Source organism: Xiphophorus couchianus, chromosome 8, assembly GCF_001444195.1.
Source record: "Xiphophorus couchianus chromosome 8, X_couchianus-1.0, whole genome shotgun sequence".
Classification (NCBI taxonomy): Eukaryota; Metazoa; Chordata; class Actinopteri; order Cyprinodontiformes; family Poeciliidae; genus Xiphophorus; species Xiphophorus couchianus.
In genome coordinates, this window is record NC_040235.1 from 21,406,720 (window position 1) to 21,426,584 (window position 19,865).

The 19,865-nt window shown below is 35.9% G+C and overlaps 4 protein-coding genes across 4 annotated transcripts; all 4 read left to right on the top strand.

Moving 5' to 3' along the window:
* The first annotated feature begins 491 nt into the window (after positions 1–491).
* On the top strand, positions 492–5,932 carry LOC114149164 (protein CutA homolog). Its single transcript, XM_028024809.1, has 6 exons — positions 492–696; positions 1,865–2,013; positions 3,855–3,914; positions 4,854–4,899; positions 4,984–5,030; positions 5,656–5,932. Exons 1-6 carry the CDS (start codon positions 535–537, stop codon positions 5,762–5,764), a joined length of 573 nt encoding a protein of 190 aa, XP_027880610.1. The 5' UTR covers positions 492–534; the 3' UTR covers positions 5,765–5,932.
* Positions 5,933–7,468: 1,536 nt separating this feature from the next.
* Positions 7,469–13,552, top strand: LOC114149150 (zinc finger protein OZF-like). Its single transcript, XM_028024786.1, has 5 exons — positions 7,469–7,723; positions 8,552–8,683; positions 8,927–9,046; positions 9,802–9,921; positions 10,368–13,552. The coding sequence occupies exons 2-5, from the start codon at positions 8,608–8,610 to the stop codon at positions 11,666–11,668; spliced, it is 1,617 nt and encodes a 538-aa protein (XP_027880587.1). The 5' UTR covers positions 7,469–7,723; positions 8,552–8,607; the 3' UTR covers positions 11,669–13,552.
* A 1,214-nt stretch (positions 13,553–14,766) lies between these two features.
* Positions 14,767–16,410, top strand: LOC114149264 (basal body-orientation factor 1-like). The gene has a single exon (XM_028024966.1). It carries the CDS (start codon positions 14,903–14,905, stop codon positions 16,349–16,351), a length of 1,449 nt encoding a protein of 482 aa, XP_027880767.1. The 5' UTR covers positions 14,767–14,902; the 3' UTR covers positions 16,352–16,410.
* A 1,474-nt stretch (positions 16,411–17,884) lies between these two features.
* LOC114149271 (basal body-orientation factor 1-like) lies at positions 17,885–19,613 on the top strand. The gene has a single exon (XM_028024984.1). The coding sequence runs from the start codon at positions 18,181–18,183 to the stop codon at positions 19,522–19,524; it is 1,344 nt and encodes a 447-aa protein (XP_027880785.1). The 5' UTR covers positions 17,885–18,180; the 3' UTR covers positions 19,525–19,613.
* Positions 19,614–19,865: the final 252 nt, after the last annotated feature.

The window sequence follows — 19,865 nt, forward strand, 5'->3', positions numbered from 1 at the left end:
GTTTCCTGTGATTCTTTTTGCAGTATGATAAACTGTAGGTGCCTACAGGCTAGCTGAGTTTTTCTAGTAGTATATAATTACTAGTAGTATGTAATTGCTAGAATATTATACTATTGTTTAATATAATTACTTGTATGATTATACAACATAATATTCAGTTCTGGTCTGGATACAATACATGTTATTATTATTATTATTATTTATTTATTTATTTATTTCATGATATGCAGCTCTTGTAAAACCTTTGTACTTCACGCAGAAATTATAGAATGAACGACATTTTATAGCCATCACAAACAAGTCTGCAGGCAGAGAACTATTAGTCATAAACACACCAAAGCCATTATAATCAAGGCTATCACTCGTTTTATAGGCAATCTGCAATATTGTTGGCCTGCACTACTGTTACAGGAAGTGTGCCGCCAACCAATATGTGGGATATTTATTAACGCTTTAGTCGTTGTTCTGACGGTTCGGCACACTACCGGGGTCACCACGGAAAACGAACAAACAAACCGACAGAACACCTTCACTATGGTAACTACCTGTCATTCAGCGCTGTGTCGGAAGACTTTTGCTGCAGTTACGATGGAGTTGGTGCTTTGGTGGTGGCACAGAGTGCCTCGGCTACAGCGTTGGCACAGACGGGCTTTTCTGAACCGCACAGCCCGCTTGATGGTGATGGAGGCAACTTTGGTAAGAGGACTGATAGGTGTGCAGAGAGAGAGAAGTTATTCTCAAGCTCCGACTTAGTCTGTAACTTCTACAGTTATGTAGGAAGCTGAAACTGGTTCAGCTCCCGATTTGAAAGGGCTACTCCACCTAAATTTTCACGACTTTAATCTGCTCTGGCTTAAAAATGCACCTAAATTCTTCAAAACTTGACTAGAGTCTTCTACGTTGATAGCAAAATATTTAAATCCCAGTCTGTGATTTCTGAAACCTTTATTTGATTTGTAAAAGTTTAATGAACGGTGATTTCATCACGTTTTTTTGCATCTGCACAGCAGTAGAATTGGTGTATACCTCAAAAAATACAATGCTCTGCGATTTATGAAACCTTTATTTGATGTTACTAGTTCTCATAAATGCTTTTGTGTGTTTGAGTACAACAAGAAAGAAGGTGAAACACAAACGGCTGAAACTACGGAGCCCCTTAGAGGACATGGGGATTTTTTTTTTCTTTTGTGTTGCCTCACAAAACCATACAAAACCTTTGCGTTCCCAAGCAATATGCTTACTGTAATATTTTCTGGTCTATTTTGTATACTGTCACGAATGTCAATTTAACATTTCAAATATATACACATTTAAAGAGCCTCAGTGAAAACGTGTTTATTTGGTGCAAAACAAATTGATTGAAAATCGATTTATCCTCTGCATGTTTATGTTTTTTTGGGGGGGTGAGGCTGAGATGGAACTGCACATGAAAACGGCCCTTTAATAGCCATTCAGACTATCAACACAAAAGAGTCAGAATCCAAACTGTCAGATGACTCATTACCACATGATAATAACTTAGAAGTAGTCAAAATATTTTTGGATGTATTTTTTCATTCTTTCCTACTTATAGAAAGTTTCTGTTTATGCCTTAGGTTTGTGGTGCATTTCTGTCTATCTATTTCTATCTAGAAAAAGATATAAAACTTCAGATATTTCACAACGCCATATTAACATACATGGAAAAACCTTACGAAAACCTCACATAATAGCAGAAAGTACGGTGGCCACTGTAAGAAAGGCTTACAGTATTCAATTATGCCGTATGAAATGATCAGTAACGCAAAAGAAACAAAAATCCTCCATGTCCCCCTAGGGTGCTCCGTATGAAACGTTCTTCTTATGCACATCTCACCCTCTCTAGTGGATGATCCTGTCCATTTCCGTGTATCCTGATGTGAGGTCCATCGTGAATGTTCTTCACGCAACTTTCACAGGAAACCATGGTTCGACATATGATTCTGTCCTTCTGATCAGCTGTCCCAATGAGCAGACAGCGCAGGATATTGGCAGGTACAGCAAATTTTACGTTTTTTGTTGTTTTTTTTATCGTTGGGAGAGATTTACAGTAGAATAACATTGTGTCAGACTTTATTGCAATAGTTTTTGGAGATTTAAGTATTTCTGAAAAATTGTGAAAATATTTGTTTCATGTCAGTGGGTTTTAGAAGATTTTTTTCTGATTAAATCTGTAATTTAGTCAAAGTGATGTAACCAATACAAAGTTAATCATCTCAGTCCAACTTTGTAAAAAACAATGTTGAACCACTAACTCAAGAGTTGTATTTATTCCCTTGTTGTTTTTAGAGAAATTATAGCCACACAGTTGTTTCTCTCAATGTAATAAAGTCACAAAAACTGAAGTTTTTCTGCTTTTTTCACAAAAACTGAAAAACTGTTCAGTCACAAAAACTGAACATAATGACTTTTCATTATGAAAGTCATAATGAATGGCTTTCACTAAAGTCATTCATTATGACTTTAATGAATCAATAAAGTCTACACTATTAGACTTTATTGATTCATTTTCTCAGATTTTTACCAAAAAAAAAAAAAACACAAAATCAAATGGTTAATACAGAAATGTTAGATTATGACCAACTAAATCATTTGGCAGACCATTCACTTCACAGATGCCACAAAAAGGTCATTACCAAACAAGCTGGTTGATTTCTTATTGCTATATTCAAGCAAATTAGCTGAATGTTGAGTTGAAGGAAAATGTGTCAAGAGGCACATAAATATCAACTCTGCTGACATTTACTGTATCGCTTCCAGTCAGTTTTGATTCAAAGGTCATGCCTTTTGTGTTGATCCATTGTGTTTTTCAGCCAATTTCCTACCGGAAAACTAGGAGGTTTAGTTAGGTGCCGGTTTAATTAACCAATTGAATTTTGCGCCAGCTTTCACTGCCAAAAGTACCAGTTCCTGTTTTATGGACTTTAGTATCAATGAGCTTGATGTTCCAGCAAACTCACCAGATCTCAACTCCTGGTAACACTTTATTTGACGGTTTGTGAATAAGACTGTCATGACACCGTCATAAACATCACATAACACCTGTCATGAACATGAGTAAGTCTTCATGAATATTTATGACTGTTGTCATAAAGTGTCATTCGGTAAACTATGACACTTTTAGTACAAAGTTGACATTATTCAAAATGTCTGTTAAGACAACTTGTCATTAACCAAGAAATCATGATCTGACATAAATTTGTTATAAAAGTATTACTGATTAAACTTTAAAAAATATGTAGCTTTATGTTATTAAAGATAAAGTTTAATCAGTTTAATCATGATTTCTCGGTTAATGTCAAGTTGTCATAACAAAGACATTGTGAATAATGTCAACTTTGTATTAAAAGTGTGACGATTTACCGAATGACACTTTATGACAACAGTCATAAATATTCATAAAGACTTACTCATGTTCATAACAGGTGTTATGTCATGTTTATGACGGTGTCATGACAGTCTTATTCACAACCCATCAAACAAAGTGTTACCCAATGCCTTAAAGAATCCAAACAGTGTGGAGATGGGAATAACGTTTGAGCTGAAGTTCACTATTACAGCAACTCCACAGCAGGGCAACAAACTGATTATCTCATTGTCATGCTGCCTTGATGCAGTTATTTCTGCCAAAAGACTTATGACAAAGAACTGAGTACATAAACTCAGACTGAGTCAAACAGAACAGCTGTGTCTTTATCAGTTTAAATTTGGTTGTAAAGAAAAAAAAAATCTGCTGGATTATATCTTTAAAATTGAGGTACATATGATTTTTATACTTTCTTTTTACCTCTCTTTATATCAGCCAACTGTTTTTCTCTGCCTCTTTTCTTTATCAGATCTGTAATGGAAAAAAACCTGGCAGCCAGAGTGAACATTCTCCCCGGGAACACAGCAATGTAAATCCCACACGAGCCGGAGGAAAAAATGTTCCCTTCTTTCTTGCACACAATCACTAAAGTTCTAATTGTTTTTCCCCATGAGTAAGCTGTTAGCTCCCCAATGTGGTCATGCTTTTTACATGGATAAATTAACATTTCTGTTTATGGGTAACTACAAAATGAAAAGAAGTCTAAAAAAAGCTGAAGACTGTGTTTTAGTTATTAACTCAACATAAGTTTTCCATAGAACCAGAGAACACATGTACCATGCTTTCAGAAAAACAGGCTTCGACTGAAATAAACGCTATGTACAGTTGAAATCAGATATTTACATGCATACATTTTTTCTTCACTGTCTGAAGTTAAATTAGGCCAAACTTCTCCTGTTTGAGATTAGTTGGAATTAGCCAATTCATTCCTATTTGACAAATGTCAGAAAATGTATCGAGAAAATTTTTAGAGTTTTCTTTTGTAACTTTCTTTAAATTCAGAAGTTTCCATACAATTGGTCAGAAATCTGGGATATTTGTCTTTTAAGCTGGAAGACTTTGATCACACCCTTTGGGTGCAAGTAAGTCTGCTTTTGAAATAAAGTCACTGGATATTTGTAACTCTATATTATATGAAATAAAAATAACTTTGAACACTTCTGATTTTTTATATAAGTCTTCTTTGCTAGAAGGCCCAGTCAAAGTCCACCCCTAAATCCAGATGTGAATATGTGGTTTGACTTCAAAATTGATCTAATCTGAAGGAACTTCAGTTATTTCGCAAAGAGAAATTGGGGGGGAAAAAATTATAGACGCAGGGGGATCAGAACAAATGCACACCACACTTTTCAGATATTTTAGCTCAAAATGGTTTATCCCTGTATTTTCTTTGGTTTCTTTTTATTGTCCTAACAGCATCTTGCCACTGCTGCAGCTTTCTATTCTGTTATGTTTTGTGGTTCATCAGGTACAAATGGAAAAGTAAAACCCAAGTTGGAAGTGGTATCCTGATTGTAAGCCGTTTTCAATTCATTCCAATTCACTGTTTTCAATTCTGGAACAGAACACGCGTTTTTAATCGTGTTGTGTCGTTGCAGCTGGTGAAAACACTGTCCACGATCAGGGCAGTTGAAGCTCATATCAGGTAAAAAGATTAAAAAGTTTGTGTACTTGTTATCATATGTCAAGTCATTTGCTTTTAGAACTTTTTGTAAAATTTCAACAAGTATGTTAAAAAGGAAGACATAAATAAAGAAAATTCATATAATTTAAAAGGTAATGTCAGTGAATATCAAGCATGTCATTATAGGCACAGATCTGAGCAAATTCTATTAACAGTTAGACCATACTTGTTTTAGCAGGACAATTAGTCTTCTTCCATCCACGTAGCCTGCCTGTTTGACTGGCAATCCCTGCTATAAACTAAATAGCAAGTTTATAAATTTTGCATCTGATGAGTAAATGAGTAATACAATAGTTCCTGGATGGCAACAAGTGATGAACAATTCACCAATCTGTGCTTGACAATGTTTCACTTTGTATCACTTGTTATAAGTAGTTACAAATTGCTTGTTTGTTGTAAAAATGTCATCCCCTAATGCTAGCTCATTCATTGGCGTCTTAAAAGCATGTGCATATTGCGTAATGTTGTGGCTTAAGTAAGAATCAGTCTGGTTTCTTTTACGCGTCAGCCTTAAAACTTGCATTTGACAACTCTTGATCACTTAGTAGGATTTTAAACTCTTTGCTATTTTCTGGCTCCCTTCAAGGTCCATCAATCCCTGTGCGAAACTAGAAGCCAAGTTTTTCGTAGGACGGTACTCGGCTTTGCACGAAGCGGATAACGACATATTTCCATTAAGACTGATAAAGGCTTGAAATCAAAGCCAGTTACATCGTGAACAGCAATCAGACAAGAACAACTGAGCCGCGTGTGTGCACTCTATCGTTCAAAGTTCTCAGAAAATGTTCTGCATAGTTCATGTTTGTTGCTGATATTTATCTGTTTTGTTGTTCATAGAAGAGAAATAAAGTTTTTTATTGGAAGACATGTTTCTGACACTTTGTTGCCATGGAAATTGAAACAGTTTTTAAGGCAAAGGGATATCCAATTGGGTATCCATCTATTTTAAAATTTAGTCAAAAGGAGGAAAATTAGTATTTTATAAGCAAATTTCAGATTAGTTTTGTTGTGTGTGATCTCTAAATCAGGTTCAAATAACATTCTTTGCTACTTTTACAGACATATTTTTTATACTTATTAAACTTCTGACAACTCAAGTTTTTACCAATATTACCAGAAATGCCAGAGTTAATTTAAATGTGTTCATTTACAGTCCTAGAATTTAAGCATAGTTTACAACGTTTTTAATCGAAACACTATTCTAGCAGCTTGATGTTACCTGTTGGTTTTATCCATTCCCATCCCCATTTATTTGATGCATGTGTTAGACCTTTACCACATTGGAATACCAAATTCTTAAATTCTTAGCACAAATAGTATTTGTGCTACATCATTTTATTTTACAAATAATATTTTATGTTACAAACATATAGGGAAATGAGCTACCAGCACATGTATTGCATTGCTGCGAGGGCATCTGGCTCAAAAAAAGGTGCTGGAAGTGGGATGTACACTCTCACACAGGCATGCAAGTGTGTGTGTGTGTGTTAATGTGAACTAGGACTGTCACATGGCTTATAACAGCTTTGGAGAAGTAATGTTTGACTCTGTGGCTTCCTGCATCTCAGTTCTTTACCCATGCAATTTTCTGGTCAGCAATTTGGCAGAGCCCTTTTTCAGCCCTTTTATACTACCGAAGCATCCATTAAGCTAAACTGAATTGATAGGAATGTATCTACCAAGGTCTGTTATGCTCACAAGGACCCAGTAGATGTCTTTTAAATGGCTGAGCCTGTCAAACTGCTTTCCAACAGGAAGATCATAAGGAGATAAAAGGGCTCAGTTAGGAGAAAATTTCAATGTTAGGCATATTTCTGTAATGTGTTATAATGGGAAAGGCATCTATACAGAACTAGTTAACTTGGTAAATATATGTGCAAAAAGGGTAACTATACATATATTTTTAAATCACATTAAATTATATAATGTGTTATAATGGGAAAGGCATCTATACAGAACTAGTTAACTTGGTAAATATATGTGCAAAAAGGGTAAACTATACATATATTTTTAAATCATGCTTGATTTGGCCCTAAATAATAAAGGTTTGTGTTTTTATTAGGATTTGGTAATGTAACAAATTACTAATTCATAATCGTACAATTATAACACTTTAACTGGTTAAACAAGGCTCTCCAGGACGCTCCCAGAACAGCTAGTTGGTTACATCAGGTGCGTTTTAACACTACATTTGATTACCTATTACAGATTCTTCTTTGAAAAAGTGCAGTAATTGGTTAGCAAGTGTCAAAAACTTATTTGGTCAAAAGTACTCAAATTATTGAACAGAACTGTACTGCATATCTTGGGTGTAAGATGAATGCCACTCATAAAATGGCGGCCCTGTTGACATATGATCCCCAACATATCGCGAGACATCACACACGATGGAATTTTTTTTCATGGCGGCGCCCTTTCATTAAGCGTAATAGCGCTGAGAGAAAAGAAAACAAATACTGGGCTAAGTAAATAGTGTAGAGTTATTTCTATTTCTATCTTTTTACAAACTCGTTTGACCACCTCCATTATATAGAAATTCTCAGAGAAGGACGCTTGTTTTCACAAGTACGACTGTGGTTTCGGTGATACCGTGACTTCAGCAGAGTCCTAAATAACAACAGCATACAACAAAGACATCAACACAGGTGATAAAGGTAAGTGCAGTTGCGTTTTTCTACAACGATTAGAACTCCCTGGTAGCACCACACGACCAAATAAACGACACGATGCACCTAAAAAATGAAGGAGCAGCACAAAATTTGCCCTCCGTTCTAGAGCAGCAGTGTTCTAGATCTACTGGTCGCAAGATCAGCTAATGACATGTAAACAGATGATTACAATTCAAGGCTGTCATGAGCGCAGGTCACGGTGCTGATGCCTCATAGAAAAGGAAGATTCACTAAAGTATTTTTGACATTATTAATACGCGCAAAGCAGAACGTGTCATATCTGTTAAGCTAGGTCTATTAGAAAATAAAAAATCCTTAAATGTCAACAAGTGCAAATGGCGCATAAACTGGTGCATTGTATCTAGTCTAACATGCATTACAACACATGGAAACAAATGTCAAATTGAACTGTATGTTCCAAGTTTGTTTGTTCTACAAAGAGCAACATAGAAAAAGGTTGTTTTTTTTCTATGTTGTTCTTACGTTAGGAAATATGCATTTAGCAACTTTTACAGCTTCCTAAAGATTTCTGATAATTTAAGGCTTTGCATATGAACAAATTTACACTCATATGTTGACTGCTCTAACACAAAATAAGTTAGTGGTCGAGATGCCAAAGCTCAGAGAGATCAGTGAGGAAGATGTGGCTCAATTGCAACCACTATCATCATTTCAATACGCAACAGGAGCAACACAATTGCATGTTTTCCTAATAATAATAAGCCATTTACTGGGTTGAAAACATCACCACTAGTATCCATACTATTGTGCATTTCATTTTTTTAAAAAGTAAATCTCTTTATTTTCCTGTAGACATCCATTGGTTGGTTTTAACTAAAAAATAAGGCCTTGATGAAAGAAGATCTGTTATGGACCATCGAGACCCAGAACTTACCATGAAGAACGAGGAGGAAGAGGAATTGCAGAGCAGTTCACTCGCCACTGGTAATCTACTAATAAGTTTGTCATTTAAACATAACACTTTTTTATGCTGCACATTTCTTTATGTGAATGCAGTATTACAAATGTGTTGATTTGGGGTACTAATGTTTGTTATTGAGGCTTGGTAACCAGTTTTTCATTGAATTCACCAGTATCAAGGATTGTCTGACTAAAGTAATGTTGCCCATGTGACTTGTGGAATCAGAGTTGTGCAAGACATTAATGTTATTTGAATCTTCCCTGCAGATATCGACCAGCTGTTTGTAGTTAAAACAGAAGACCCAGACGAGTGGTCCTGTGGTCTGAACTATCACAGTCTAGAGGATGACACAAAGGGGGAGCTCTTGAGCAGTCCACTGCCCACTGGTAATCCGTTTAACAATTATGGATTTTTAATTTGGAGAAAAATTTTATTGTTTTTTTTAACTGCTGCACTATTGGAAGGCTGTTTCAACTGTGATCAGAACAAAGGGTCTGTGATTATATGAGGAATTTAGCATTATCTAGGTGTTGTAATGTTATCTACTCTCCTGACCAATCAGATCTCCTAGGTGTGTTACACATAGATATCATCTGCATGGCTCATGCTAAAACTTAAACTCGCCTTTCTTAAACAGATGTAAAAATAAAAAAAAACACATTATTTGAAACCATTTTTAGAGAGTAGCATGTTTGATGTAATCTTTTTATCTTAAACAAATTGGTGAGTTAAGATTGAGCTCCTCTCACTATCCTCTGCAGGGCCCATGTAGGTCTGCTCCATACTAGAACATTTTGGGATTGGAATGATGTTGGTAAATATTGCGATGGCAATAATATTTTAACCCATGTCTATTTTCTTCTTTCCACTCTTTCTTATCTGTGCGTCCCATCACTCTGTAGTAACTCTAGTAACTTAATAAAATAGTACACAAAAATAATGATACAAAATGCTTATGCTTCATTTATACCACGCTGTTGTGTGCAATTTATGAGTAATTTCATTCACATTCAAATTTAAAAATACTTTATTGATCCCAAATGGAAACTAAGCATGTTTTGCAACTTTAGTGCCAAAACAAGCGCAATATGAAGTCACATGGAAAATCTTATAGTTGTGTGTGTTTTAATGTTTTCTGCAGATGACCTGCAAGTAATCAAAGAAGAAGCGTCTAATGAGTCGGACTACAGAATAAATCAGGGTCCAGAACTTTACCTAAAGGAGGAGAAGGAGGAAGTTTCAGCCAGTCCTTTGACAGCTGGTGTGTGGATTTTTGTACTGTTTCAACTGTTGTGTTAATACGTGTTAATAACTTTGTAGCACTGATTTGGTACTGGACTGGTGGTATTGTTTTTTTGTTGTTGTTTTTTTTCATTTTTGGTTCATGTTTCCATACTTTCTGTGCAAGAACATATGCTATAGTAATGTGTGTAACTTTTATTTTGCTACAATTCTTTTCTTTTTTTTCATAAACCAATATCTCCTCATCAATAGGTGTGCCTCCAATTAACCAAAATGTGTCAGTTAAACTATCAGAGCTTTGTGGAAAGAACCACAAGGTTTTACCCAAATCACATAGTTTAATAGACAATTGTCACTGATACTGACAGAATGTATATAAACCTCTGAATTCAAAGAATGTTACAAAAAAAATCTGTAAGAAAGGCTACTTCTTGATATAAATGTGTGTTTCACACTTTTCTACAGATGTCCAGAAGGTGCTAGTGGTTAAAGAAGAAGTCCCTGATGAATGGAGCTTCTCTACAACCCATAGGAACCCAGAACCTCTCAACGACGTAAATGAGGAAGAGCATCACCCATGTAGCGGCGGTAGTGATTTTGATGCCAGTTACGATGACTGGCAGAAAGAAACTGTACGAGAATTGGAGGAAAATAACGAAGTAGAATTTAGCACACCCCGAAAATTTTTTAGCTGTTCTATCTGTCGTAAACAGTTCCTCTATCAGGAGTCTTTTCAGAAACACATGAAAGGCCATTTAGAAAAAAGTGATTTCAGCTTCAATGTTGCTGAGAAAGGTTTTATTGTAAAGCCAAATTTAGATTTGGAGACGATTGATTCGGAGAAAGCGTTTTGTTGCGATGTTTGTGGCAAAACGTTCCACCAAAGGTCATATCTCTATAGACACAAGCGAACCCACACAGGAGAGAAAGCTTTTAGCTGCGATATCTGCGGTAAAGCATACATTGATAAGTCAACCCTTAACAAACATATGAGCATCCATAGTGGAGCAAAAGCGTTTGGTTGTGATGTTTGTGGTAAAACATTCATCCAAAAGTCCAATCTTTATAAACACAAGAGAATTCATACAGGAGAGAAACCATTCATCTGTGATGTTTGTGGTAAAGCATTTATATATAAGTCTATCCTCAATGGCCATATGTTGGTCCACACAAGAGAGAAAACATTCAGCTGTGATGTGTGTGGTAAAACATTCACGGAAAAGTCCAATCTCCATAAACACAAGAGAATCCACACTGTAGAGAAGTCATTCAACTGTGATATTTGTGGGAAATCGTTCATCAGCAAGTCGACCTTGAACAGACACGTGGGGATTCACGCTGTGGACAAACCATTCAGCTGTTTGGTCTGTGGTAAAACATTCCACCAAAAGGTAGTTCTCAAAAGGCACATGGGAATCCACACGCTGGAAAAATCCCTCGAGTGTGACGTCTGTGGTAAAATGTTCAAACAAAAGGCGCACCTTGCTACACATAAACGAATCCACACGGGGGAGAAACCATTCATCTGCGAAGTGTGTGGGAAAGCATTCAACCGAAAGGAGAGGCTTTGCTCACACAACAGAATCCACACGGGAGAAAAACCATTTGGTTGTGATTTTTGCGGTACCATGTTCAATGACAGCTCAACCCTTCGGAAACACATGAGGATTCACACTGGAGAGAAGCCATTTGGCTGTGATGTTTGTGGTAAAAGGTTTCGATTTAGATCTAATGTCAAAAAGCACATGAAGACCCACACGGGATAGAAAATCAATGTTGTAGGAAAGGATTTGCTTTGCTCATAAGCATCAAAACTTGTCACCATTGTACAATTCAACTATTTGGGATTAAAAATGTGGGATTTAAAGTGCAAACAAAATATTTTTCCTGTTGTAAGACTGTATTTCCATGAGAGCAATGTTGAGGAAAAGTTCCATGCTTAGACGAGACCGCAAAGAAATCTTGAATCAGCTGTAGTTGTCATGCCAGGCCACAATGTAGCGCTGTGATTTTAGCACGTTGACAAAACACACACGCGCTTTTGACACCTCATTACCTTCTACCTCATTTAGAAAACAGTGACCCATCTCCGATAAACCGAGTGCTCATGTAACACATATTTAATTCATATCCAAAGTTGCCTTAAGCTGAAAAGGCTAAGTAGCACAAGTTCCCCTCTGACACCTGGTTTAAAAAACTGCTGATGTCAGGGACTCCGATCACTAGAGTTGTGTAAACGTGCAGCTGGATTGCCACAAAAATGTTACAGTTTCACTGAAAACCAGCTCGGTGTAAACAAAGCTTCTGATATGGAAAGACAGATGAGCCTCTCTGTTGAGTTGTGTTCATAGTTGTGAATGCACCTGCATATACAGTTTTATGCCATTAGCATATGTATAGTAAGAAATGTTTATGTACACGATCATTCTCAGCTAGAGTTTTAGCCTTGTGAAACCTCAAATATGATGGTTCAGATTAACCACTGCTCAATGACAAACTTACCATACTCGCATTGTACAAATGAAATTATTACCGTAATAAGACTTACTGTAGGATAACATTAAGTATGACAAATTTAACGGTTAGATTTTTCTAAATTCTTAGTGTTAGTAGGTAGTGTATGTCAGTAAGACATTTATAGTTAGGAGGACTATAAATTACACATAATATATTATCAGTCCCGTTTATGATTTTTCAAAATGTTGTACAGAAATGTTTACTCTAGAAAGTGAATGGTTTCATTACAAATTCACATTTCTGTTCTGGAAGTGTTTAATTGTATTTAAATATTACCTGGATTCTTATTGTTTCTTTTATTTAGGCTACAGTTTTGTATATATATTTGCCTTATTTTTTATTTTAATCGATTTGCACAATATTTGTCAATGCATTGTTTTACTTTTCTTATTTGTTAAAAAAGAACATAAAATACTACAGTGAAGCTTTTTACAGTTAATACATGTAGAAGTACGGGAAGATTATAGGAAGTACATGCCGGAGTTGTATAGGTCTGCTGTCACAAAAAAAAAAAAAGAACAAACATCCTTCCATTACTGCACAGTCAGTCCTGTATGATTAACTGGACACCAAAACAGTTAAGTTATTGACGTGTATTTATTTTCTCATCCCACACTGGAGACTGGAATGCTCTGGGTTTCTAACTTAGGCCTCTTCTATAAACACTCTTCACTAATGACTGTGCCGCCACACATATGAAATGCTTATGCAGCATTATTATGATTTTCTTGATCACTGCTGGCGAAAAGGCAGTTTACAAGAGACAAATAATAATTCTGTCTTTGTGGTGTTTGATATCCTTATGCACATGAGGAAATGTAAGGCAGCAAATCATGTCATGCTGTTCTATTTGTTTTTTATTTTTATTTTTGCCTTCGTTGTTGCCTTCACACCTTATGTGTTTCTTGTTGTTACCTCTGATATAATTGTATTTACGATGTGATTCTTTCTTTTTAGAAAACAAAAGAAGAAATTCCATGCCTTGTTTATGAGTCTTAGCAATAAATATCTTCAAATTTTAATTTATGAAATAGCTGTATGCTTTGATTCCATATTAACCTCAATTGTACTGTTCTGTTTCACCATCACTTACACAATTGTAAAGGAAAACAATAAAATGAATTTGGTCGCGAGAGTTGTGTTGAGATTTAAGATGGAAACGGCAGCACGTGAGATAAATCTAAAAGCCTGAGAACTATTTCTGTTAGACGTGGGAATCAAAATATAGCATCTCATCATCTTGTTTTATGTTTTAATCTTTTAGCTGGTTCTTTAATGGTTTGAGAACCACCGATGTAGTGTTTTATGTGTGTAAATATGTTATTCCTTTAATATACTCTGTTCCAGCTCCTAAGAGCACAAAGAAAAACAGCCAAAAGTGTTATTTATTTCAGTAATTAAATTAAAAGTGCACATTTATTACACACAGACTGTAATTTCCTGCTTAGATTTCTGTTACTTTTCATATCATGTCTTACATTGACTGAAAACCCAAAAGGTCGGTTTCGCAGAAAATTAAAAGCTACATGAATCCCATTTTCTACAATTAAAACATTCATTTTAACTGTAAAAACAAAAAAAAATAATAATGGGGAAGGTTGCTGACTTGACACAGTGAACAAAATAAACACCCTCCACAAAGCTGTCAAAAATGTAGGTAAACTAGTACGTCAGTATTAAAAATCAAAGTCATAAAATAATTTTATTTATTAGTAAAACAGAAACACAGTACAGTATTTATTTGAAAATCACTTTTAAAGAACAACACCTCTGCTCCATCAGCAGAAAAATATACATGAAATACAAAAAATATAAGCAAGACTAAATATGCATTCATTTAAGGACCATATTTGGCTTTTGTAAAGAAAGCCAAGTAAGCTGTAAAATTCTATGTTTTATGTTGCATGGAGTTTTATGTTGAATCAGTAGAAATAGTTTAGCACTATTATAACAGTAGCAGTACTTTCCCCCACTTTTTCAGTTTCATATTTAGTAATCATCACAGTCATCAGAATCTGTGTTACATTATACTTTTTTTTAAACAGATCCTAACATACATGCTTGTGTCTCAGTAAGATTGGAAAGATTCAGTCGGAAAAATAAAATTGGAATAATTAAAATTAAAAATAGATTTTATGAGACTGTGGCAGTGAAGGCTTTTATTGTAAATGTTTTACTTTGAATTTCTTATATTTCTTCCTTTTCATTTTTCTTCCTAAATGTTTGCAAGAATTGAACTAATGAGACTAACAGGCATTTTACAAAGAGAACAACACGCTCCTTCACAGATTGCAGAACTTTAGTTGCTATGTAACGTACACTCACTTGTTTGCAGTATGACCTCAGAGGTCCCTAACGACAACAGATAATTGCATTAGACATTTGTCACTAGTTACGCAGTGCTACTACTGTATGCTAGATTGATAGTACATTTAACGTTTTCTTAAGAACAGCAGGAAAAGAGGAATTCTTTCAAAGTTGCCATGGCGCCCAGTAAAGGAAAGAAGAAAAAAGGTCGGAAAACTCTGAAAGACCACATACTTATCTTCGAAAAAGAAAAGAAGAGGATGGCCAAAATGTATAAAACCAGCACTAAACTTTGGGAGATGAAGCTGAAGAGAACTGAGAAGGATTTAGCCTTCTACCAGCAGGAACTCTACAAGAAGGCCTGCGAGACTGAGCAAGTAAAAAGCGCAATATTCCTGGTGGAGAATTGCGGTATTGGCGTCACCGATTTTTGGCTCAACGAATTAAAAGAAAGAGATGAGAAGCTCAAAGTGATGGGGGAAAGGCTCAAAAAGCAAGAAGAGATTGCAGCACAACAGAAACTTGAGTTGGAAAATGAAAGGAAGCGAGATCTCAAAAGGTTTGAGGAAGAAATTTTAAAGAGGAAAGCCACCGAGGCACGGGTACAGAGAAAAATTACTAACATTAGAAAGCAAATGCAAGTGTCTAAAGAAGAATACAGAAAAAGCATAAGAGAAAAAGAAAGGAGATATTCAGTCTTACTGAAGGACTCACAGGAGAAAGAATGGAACTTCATACGCAAAGAAGGGGAGACGAATAAGTTGAGGGCTGAGCAGGACAAAAACATTGCCGAATTGGAAAGTGAACTTTTCAGTGTTAAAAGGGAAAGAAACTGGCTAATTGAAAACCTAAAATCTGCCTTGATTGATTTAGATGACGTGAATCAACTGGCTGAGTCACTGTCTATTGACAAATTCTCACTGGCAATGGGCAAAAACATTCTGGCAATAAAATTAGAGAGAAGCTTTTGTGAGATGGCATGTGTACAACAAATGCTTGATGAAGTCACGGCCAGAGCTGCTCCCCTGGAGGAGGCCCTCAAGAAAATGGAAGAAGAAAAAACAGAGAATGAAAAAAGAAACCAAGTCGCCATCCAGGCCAGTCAGGTCGAGTTGGACAAACTACAGAAAATTATTGCCATGCGGGAGAAGGAGATCTGTCAAGTGAAGCAGCTGGCGAGGACCATTGTGGAGAAACGCAGAGACATGGAGGTGTTTTTCCACCAAGCCCTGGATGACGTCCGACAGGAGATAGCTGACGAAAGAAAGCGGAACGCAAAGGAGGCATATCGAAACTACTATCAGAAATTTAGAGACGGAGGAAAAGGAAAGGGAAAGTTCCCCCTCATCCATACCTTCGATCAAACTCCCAACAGCACCAATTCTGTGTACTCAGACATGAAGGAAACTGGAAATTGGCCCCATGGCCCTGGCAAAGAGGTTTACATATCTGATCTCACTTGGGAGCAAAAAGAAAAAGTGCTCACTCTTCTCTTTGCTAAAATGAACGGAGATGCAGAACGTGCATCAAAATCGAGTACGACGAGGCTTGACTATCATTTCCGAAGTGCAGACTGGCTCCACCACCATGGTCTAAAAGAAGGTGGATTTGTGAAAGTTCTGTAGGACGCAGAGCTGCCGAACGCTGTCAAAAGTTTCATCAATAAATATATACATTGAAAAAATGCTTGTGTAATTATTCATGCTCTTAGGAATGGACAATAATTGTATCATTTATTAATATTGGGAAATGAGATCTAGAGAAATTGTAAGAATTGTGATTTATCGTAATAGCGGTAAACTAATGTTTGCAAACCAATAAAAAAAAACAATAAAATTTATTTTAGGGTTTTATGGAGCCTCCTACTGCATTCACTGACATCCATCCATCCATCCATTTTCTGTTCACCCTTGTCCCTAATGGGGTCGGGACATTCACTGACAATAAACAATAATTATTGTGTACCCTAACAGCGAAAGTTGCTTTCCCTCACAATACATTTTTTGTTTCAATAAAACGTTGCGTTCCCTCACGACAGGCTTTGCTTTCTCTTGCAATTAATGAGTTAGTACTGAAGGATATATATATACTGTATATATATATCTATATCTATATATATCTATATATATCTATATATACTGTATGTATATATATATATATATATATATATATATATATATATATATATATATAGATAGATAGATAGATAGATAGATCTATATCTATCTATTTATATATAGATAGATATAGATATATATATATATCTATATATATATAGATATATATATAGATATATATAGATATATATAGATATATATAGATATAGATATATATATATCTATATATATATATAGATATATATATATAGATATATATATCTATATAGATAGATAGATAGATCTATCTATATAGATATATAGATAGATCTATATACTGTAGATATATATATCTATATATAGATATATATTCTGGGTGTTTGAGGTGTGTGTGCGTGCGTGTGTGAGGGGGGGATATATGCAGGAATGTATCAAAATAAAATTTTTGTTTTATTTTGGTTAACTATGTGACTTTCAAAAGGGAGAGTCGCTGTTGCAGGCAAGTTATATCTGTCAGACCACCTTCACTTATGTAGCACCAACCATAGATGAAACAAAGTGCACCATATAGCTGCATACCAAAAACATATATTAAAAAAATATGTGTTTTATATAAGACTAGCAAAATTTCAACACTAATAATTAAAAAAAAAAGTTCAACCTAAGTCAGCTCAAACTAAGTCTCGCTGAGGTTAAAAGCCAAAGAATAAAAATGGCTTTTACTGGAATAAAAGAGTATTAGGATGTTATTAAAAAAAATCTTGAACAAAGCAAACAGATTTAAAAATAAACAAACAATAGGGCGCCACATAGTTCAGTGGTAGGCCAGGCACACCTTATGCAAAGGGTGCACTCATAAACGCAGTTGTCCCCGAATCGACCCCCGACCCCGAGCCACTTAATGCCTGCCTATTTTTATTTTATTTGTTTATTTGAAAAATAAAAGCGCAAGATCTATAATTCAAAATATATTAATGACAGTGGCAGTGATCTGGGGAAGGCTTTTACTTTAGTTATTTGCAGGGGAAAAAAATAATAATAATAATAATCAAGCATTGATCTAATAAGATTGCCAGTAATGTTTACAAAAAGTACTTCAGAAGTTGCAGAACTTTAGTTGCTGTGTAACATTGTGCATTTGCAGTGTGACCTCACAGGTGAGGTAAAGCATGTGACATCACGGTAATGTCCCTAATTACTTTCCTGATAATTGCACATCGATATCCTGACTTCAGTATGCATTTATCTTACAGGTAGACATTCGTTACCAGTTACAGTGCTACTGTGTGCTATCTCAGTAATACATTTAACTTTTTTTTTAATAACAGCAGGAAAAGGTGAATTCTTTCAGATCTGTCATGGAGACCAAAAAAGCAAGCAAGGGAAAGGGTGAAGATCCGAAAAGAAAGACGCATAAAACCCAAATAGATGAAGTCAGCTCTCTTAGGGAGATGAAGCTGAAAGAAACAGAGAAGGATTTAGAATACCACCGGAAGGAACACTACAAACTGGCTTCTGAGATTGAGGAACTAAGAAATGTCCTATATCAAGCGGAGTTGTCCGAATTTGGGACCATTGATTATTGGCAGAAATGTTTAAAAGAAAAAGGGGAAAAGATCAAAAGCCTGGAGGAACAGATCGAAAGTCTAGAAGAGCTTGCAATTGAAGAATGTCGTGAGCGGGAAAAGGAAAAGAAGCAACATTTCGAGAAGTTTGAGGAAGAAATTTTAAAAAGAAAGGCCATCGAGACTCGGATAAAGAAAAAGATAGCTAACATGAGAAGGCAAATGCAAGTATCTAAAGAAGAATACAGAGAAAGCTTAAGAAAAAAAGAAGAGGAATATGTACGCTTAGAAAGGAAAACGTCAGAAAGGGAAAAGAACCACATATGTAAAATAGAGAAGATGAGTAGGCTAATTGATGATCAGGAAAAATCCATTGTCCAGTTGGAAAACGAATTGCACGATACTGAAAGGAAAAATAACTGGTTGAGAAAAATCTTCACAGTTACCTTTGATAATTTAGAGGATATGAGGCAACTGGTTCAATTAGTGTCTAAGGACAAACTGTTACTGGCAGTGGACAAAAAAATGATGATGTCAGCATTAAAGAAGAAGGGTTGTGAGATTGCGGTTCTACAAAAAATGCTTACTGAAGTCACGGCCGTAGCTGCTTATCTGGAGCAAGCCTTCCTGGATTTGGAGAAAGAAACAACAGAGAATGAGACAAAAAACCAAGTCACCATCCAGGCCAGTCAGGTCGAGTTGGACAAACTACAGAAAATTATTGCCATGCGAGAGAAGGAGATCTGTCAAGTGAAGAAGCTGGCGAGGACCATTGTGGAGAAACGCAGAGACATGGAGGTGTTTTTCCACCAAGCCCTGGATGACGTCCGACAGGAGATAGCTGACGAAAGAAAGCGGAACGCAAACGAGGCTTATCAAGACTACCGTCAGAAATTTAGAGACACCGTGGCGGGGAGGATAAGGCTCCCCTCCATTCACACCCTCCATCAATGTCCCAACAGCACCAAATCTTTGTATTCAGACATGAAGGCGGCTGAAAAACGGCCCCACCTCCCCGGCAAGGAGGTTTACATGTCTGATCTCACTTGGGAGCAAAAAGAAAAAGTGCTCACTCTTCTCTTTGCTAAAATGAACGGGGATGAAGAACGGGTGATCTACCAGAAGTTGGATTTGTGAGAGTCCTGTAGGAAGAAGAGCAGTGTGCTGACGCCAAACCTGCCGAATGCAATTGAAAATTTCAACAATAAAAATGTGCATCAGAATAACATTCTTTAATGATTTGTGTTGTTAGTGCTGTTATATCATTTATCGTTAAGAAATGGGAAAAAAAAATGATTCTATTAGGAATTGCAATTTATCACAATAGTGATAAAGTTTGCAAACCCTTAAGAAGCAAACAAAATATTTAGGGTTGAGATTTACAGGCCCTATTGTTGCATTTGCTGTCAATAAAAACAGTAAATTTGCATTCCCTCGCAACAAATGTTGTGTTTTCTTGCAATAATTTTTTTATTCCA

Excerpts from the sequence above, each read along its gene's own strand:
- LOC114149264 (XM_028024966.1), top strand. The coding sequence starts at position 14,903 with ATGGCGCCCAGTAAAGGAAAGAAGAAAAAAGGTCGGAAAACTCTGAAA.
- LOC114149150 (XM_028024786.1), top strand. The coding sequence starts at position 8,608 with ATGGACCATCGAGACCCAGAACTTACCATGAAGAACGAGGAGGAAGAG. Across the intron at positions 8,684-8,926 it reads GAGCAGTTCACTCGCCACTG|ATATCGACCAGCTGTTTGTA; the intron begins GTAATCTACTAA and ends TCTTCCCTGCAG. Across the intron at positions 9,047-9,801 it reads GAGCAGTCCACTGCCCACTG|ATGACCTGCAAGTAATCAAA; the intron begins GTAATCCGTTTA and ends TGTTTTCTGCAG.
- LOC114149271 (XM_028024984.1), top strand. The coding sequence starts at position 18,181 with ATGGAGACCAAAAAAGCAAGCAAGGGAAAGGGTGAAGATCCGAAAAGA.
- LOC114149164 (XM_028024809.1), top strand. The coding sequence starts at position 535 with ATGGTAACTACCTGTCATTCAGCGCTGTGTCGGAAGACTTTTGCTGCA. Across the intron at positions 3,915-4,853 it reads CTCCCCGGGAACACAGCAAT|GTACAAATGGAAAAGTAAAA; the intron begins GTAAATCCCACA and ends GTGGTTCATCAG. Across the intron at positions 4,900-4,983 it reads TTGGAAGTGGTATCCTGATT|CTGGTGAAAACACTGTCCAC; the intron begins GTAAGCCGTTTT and ends GTGTCGTTGCAG.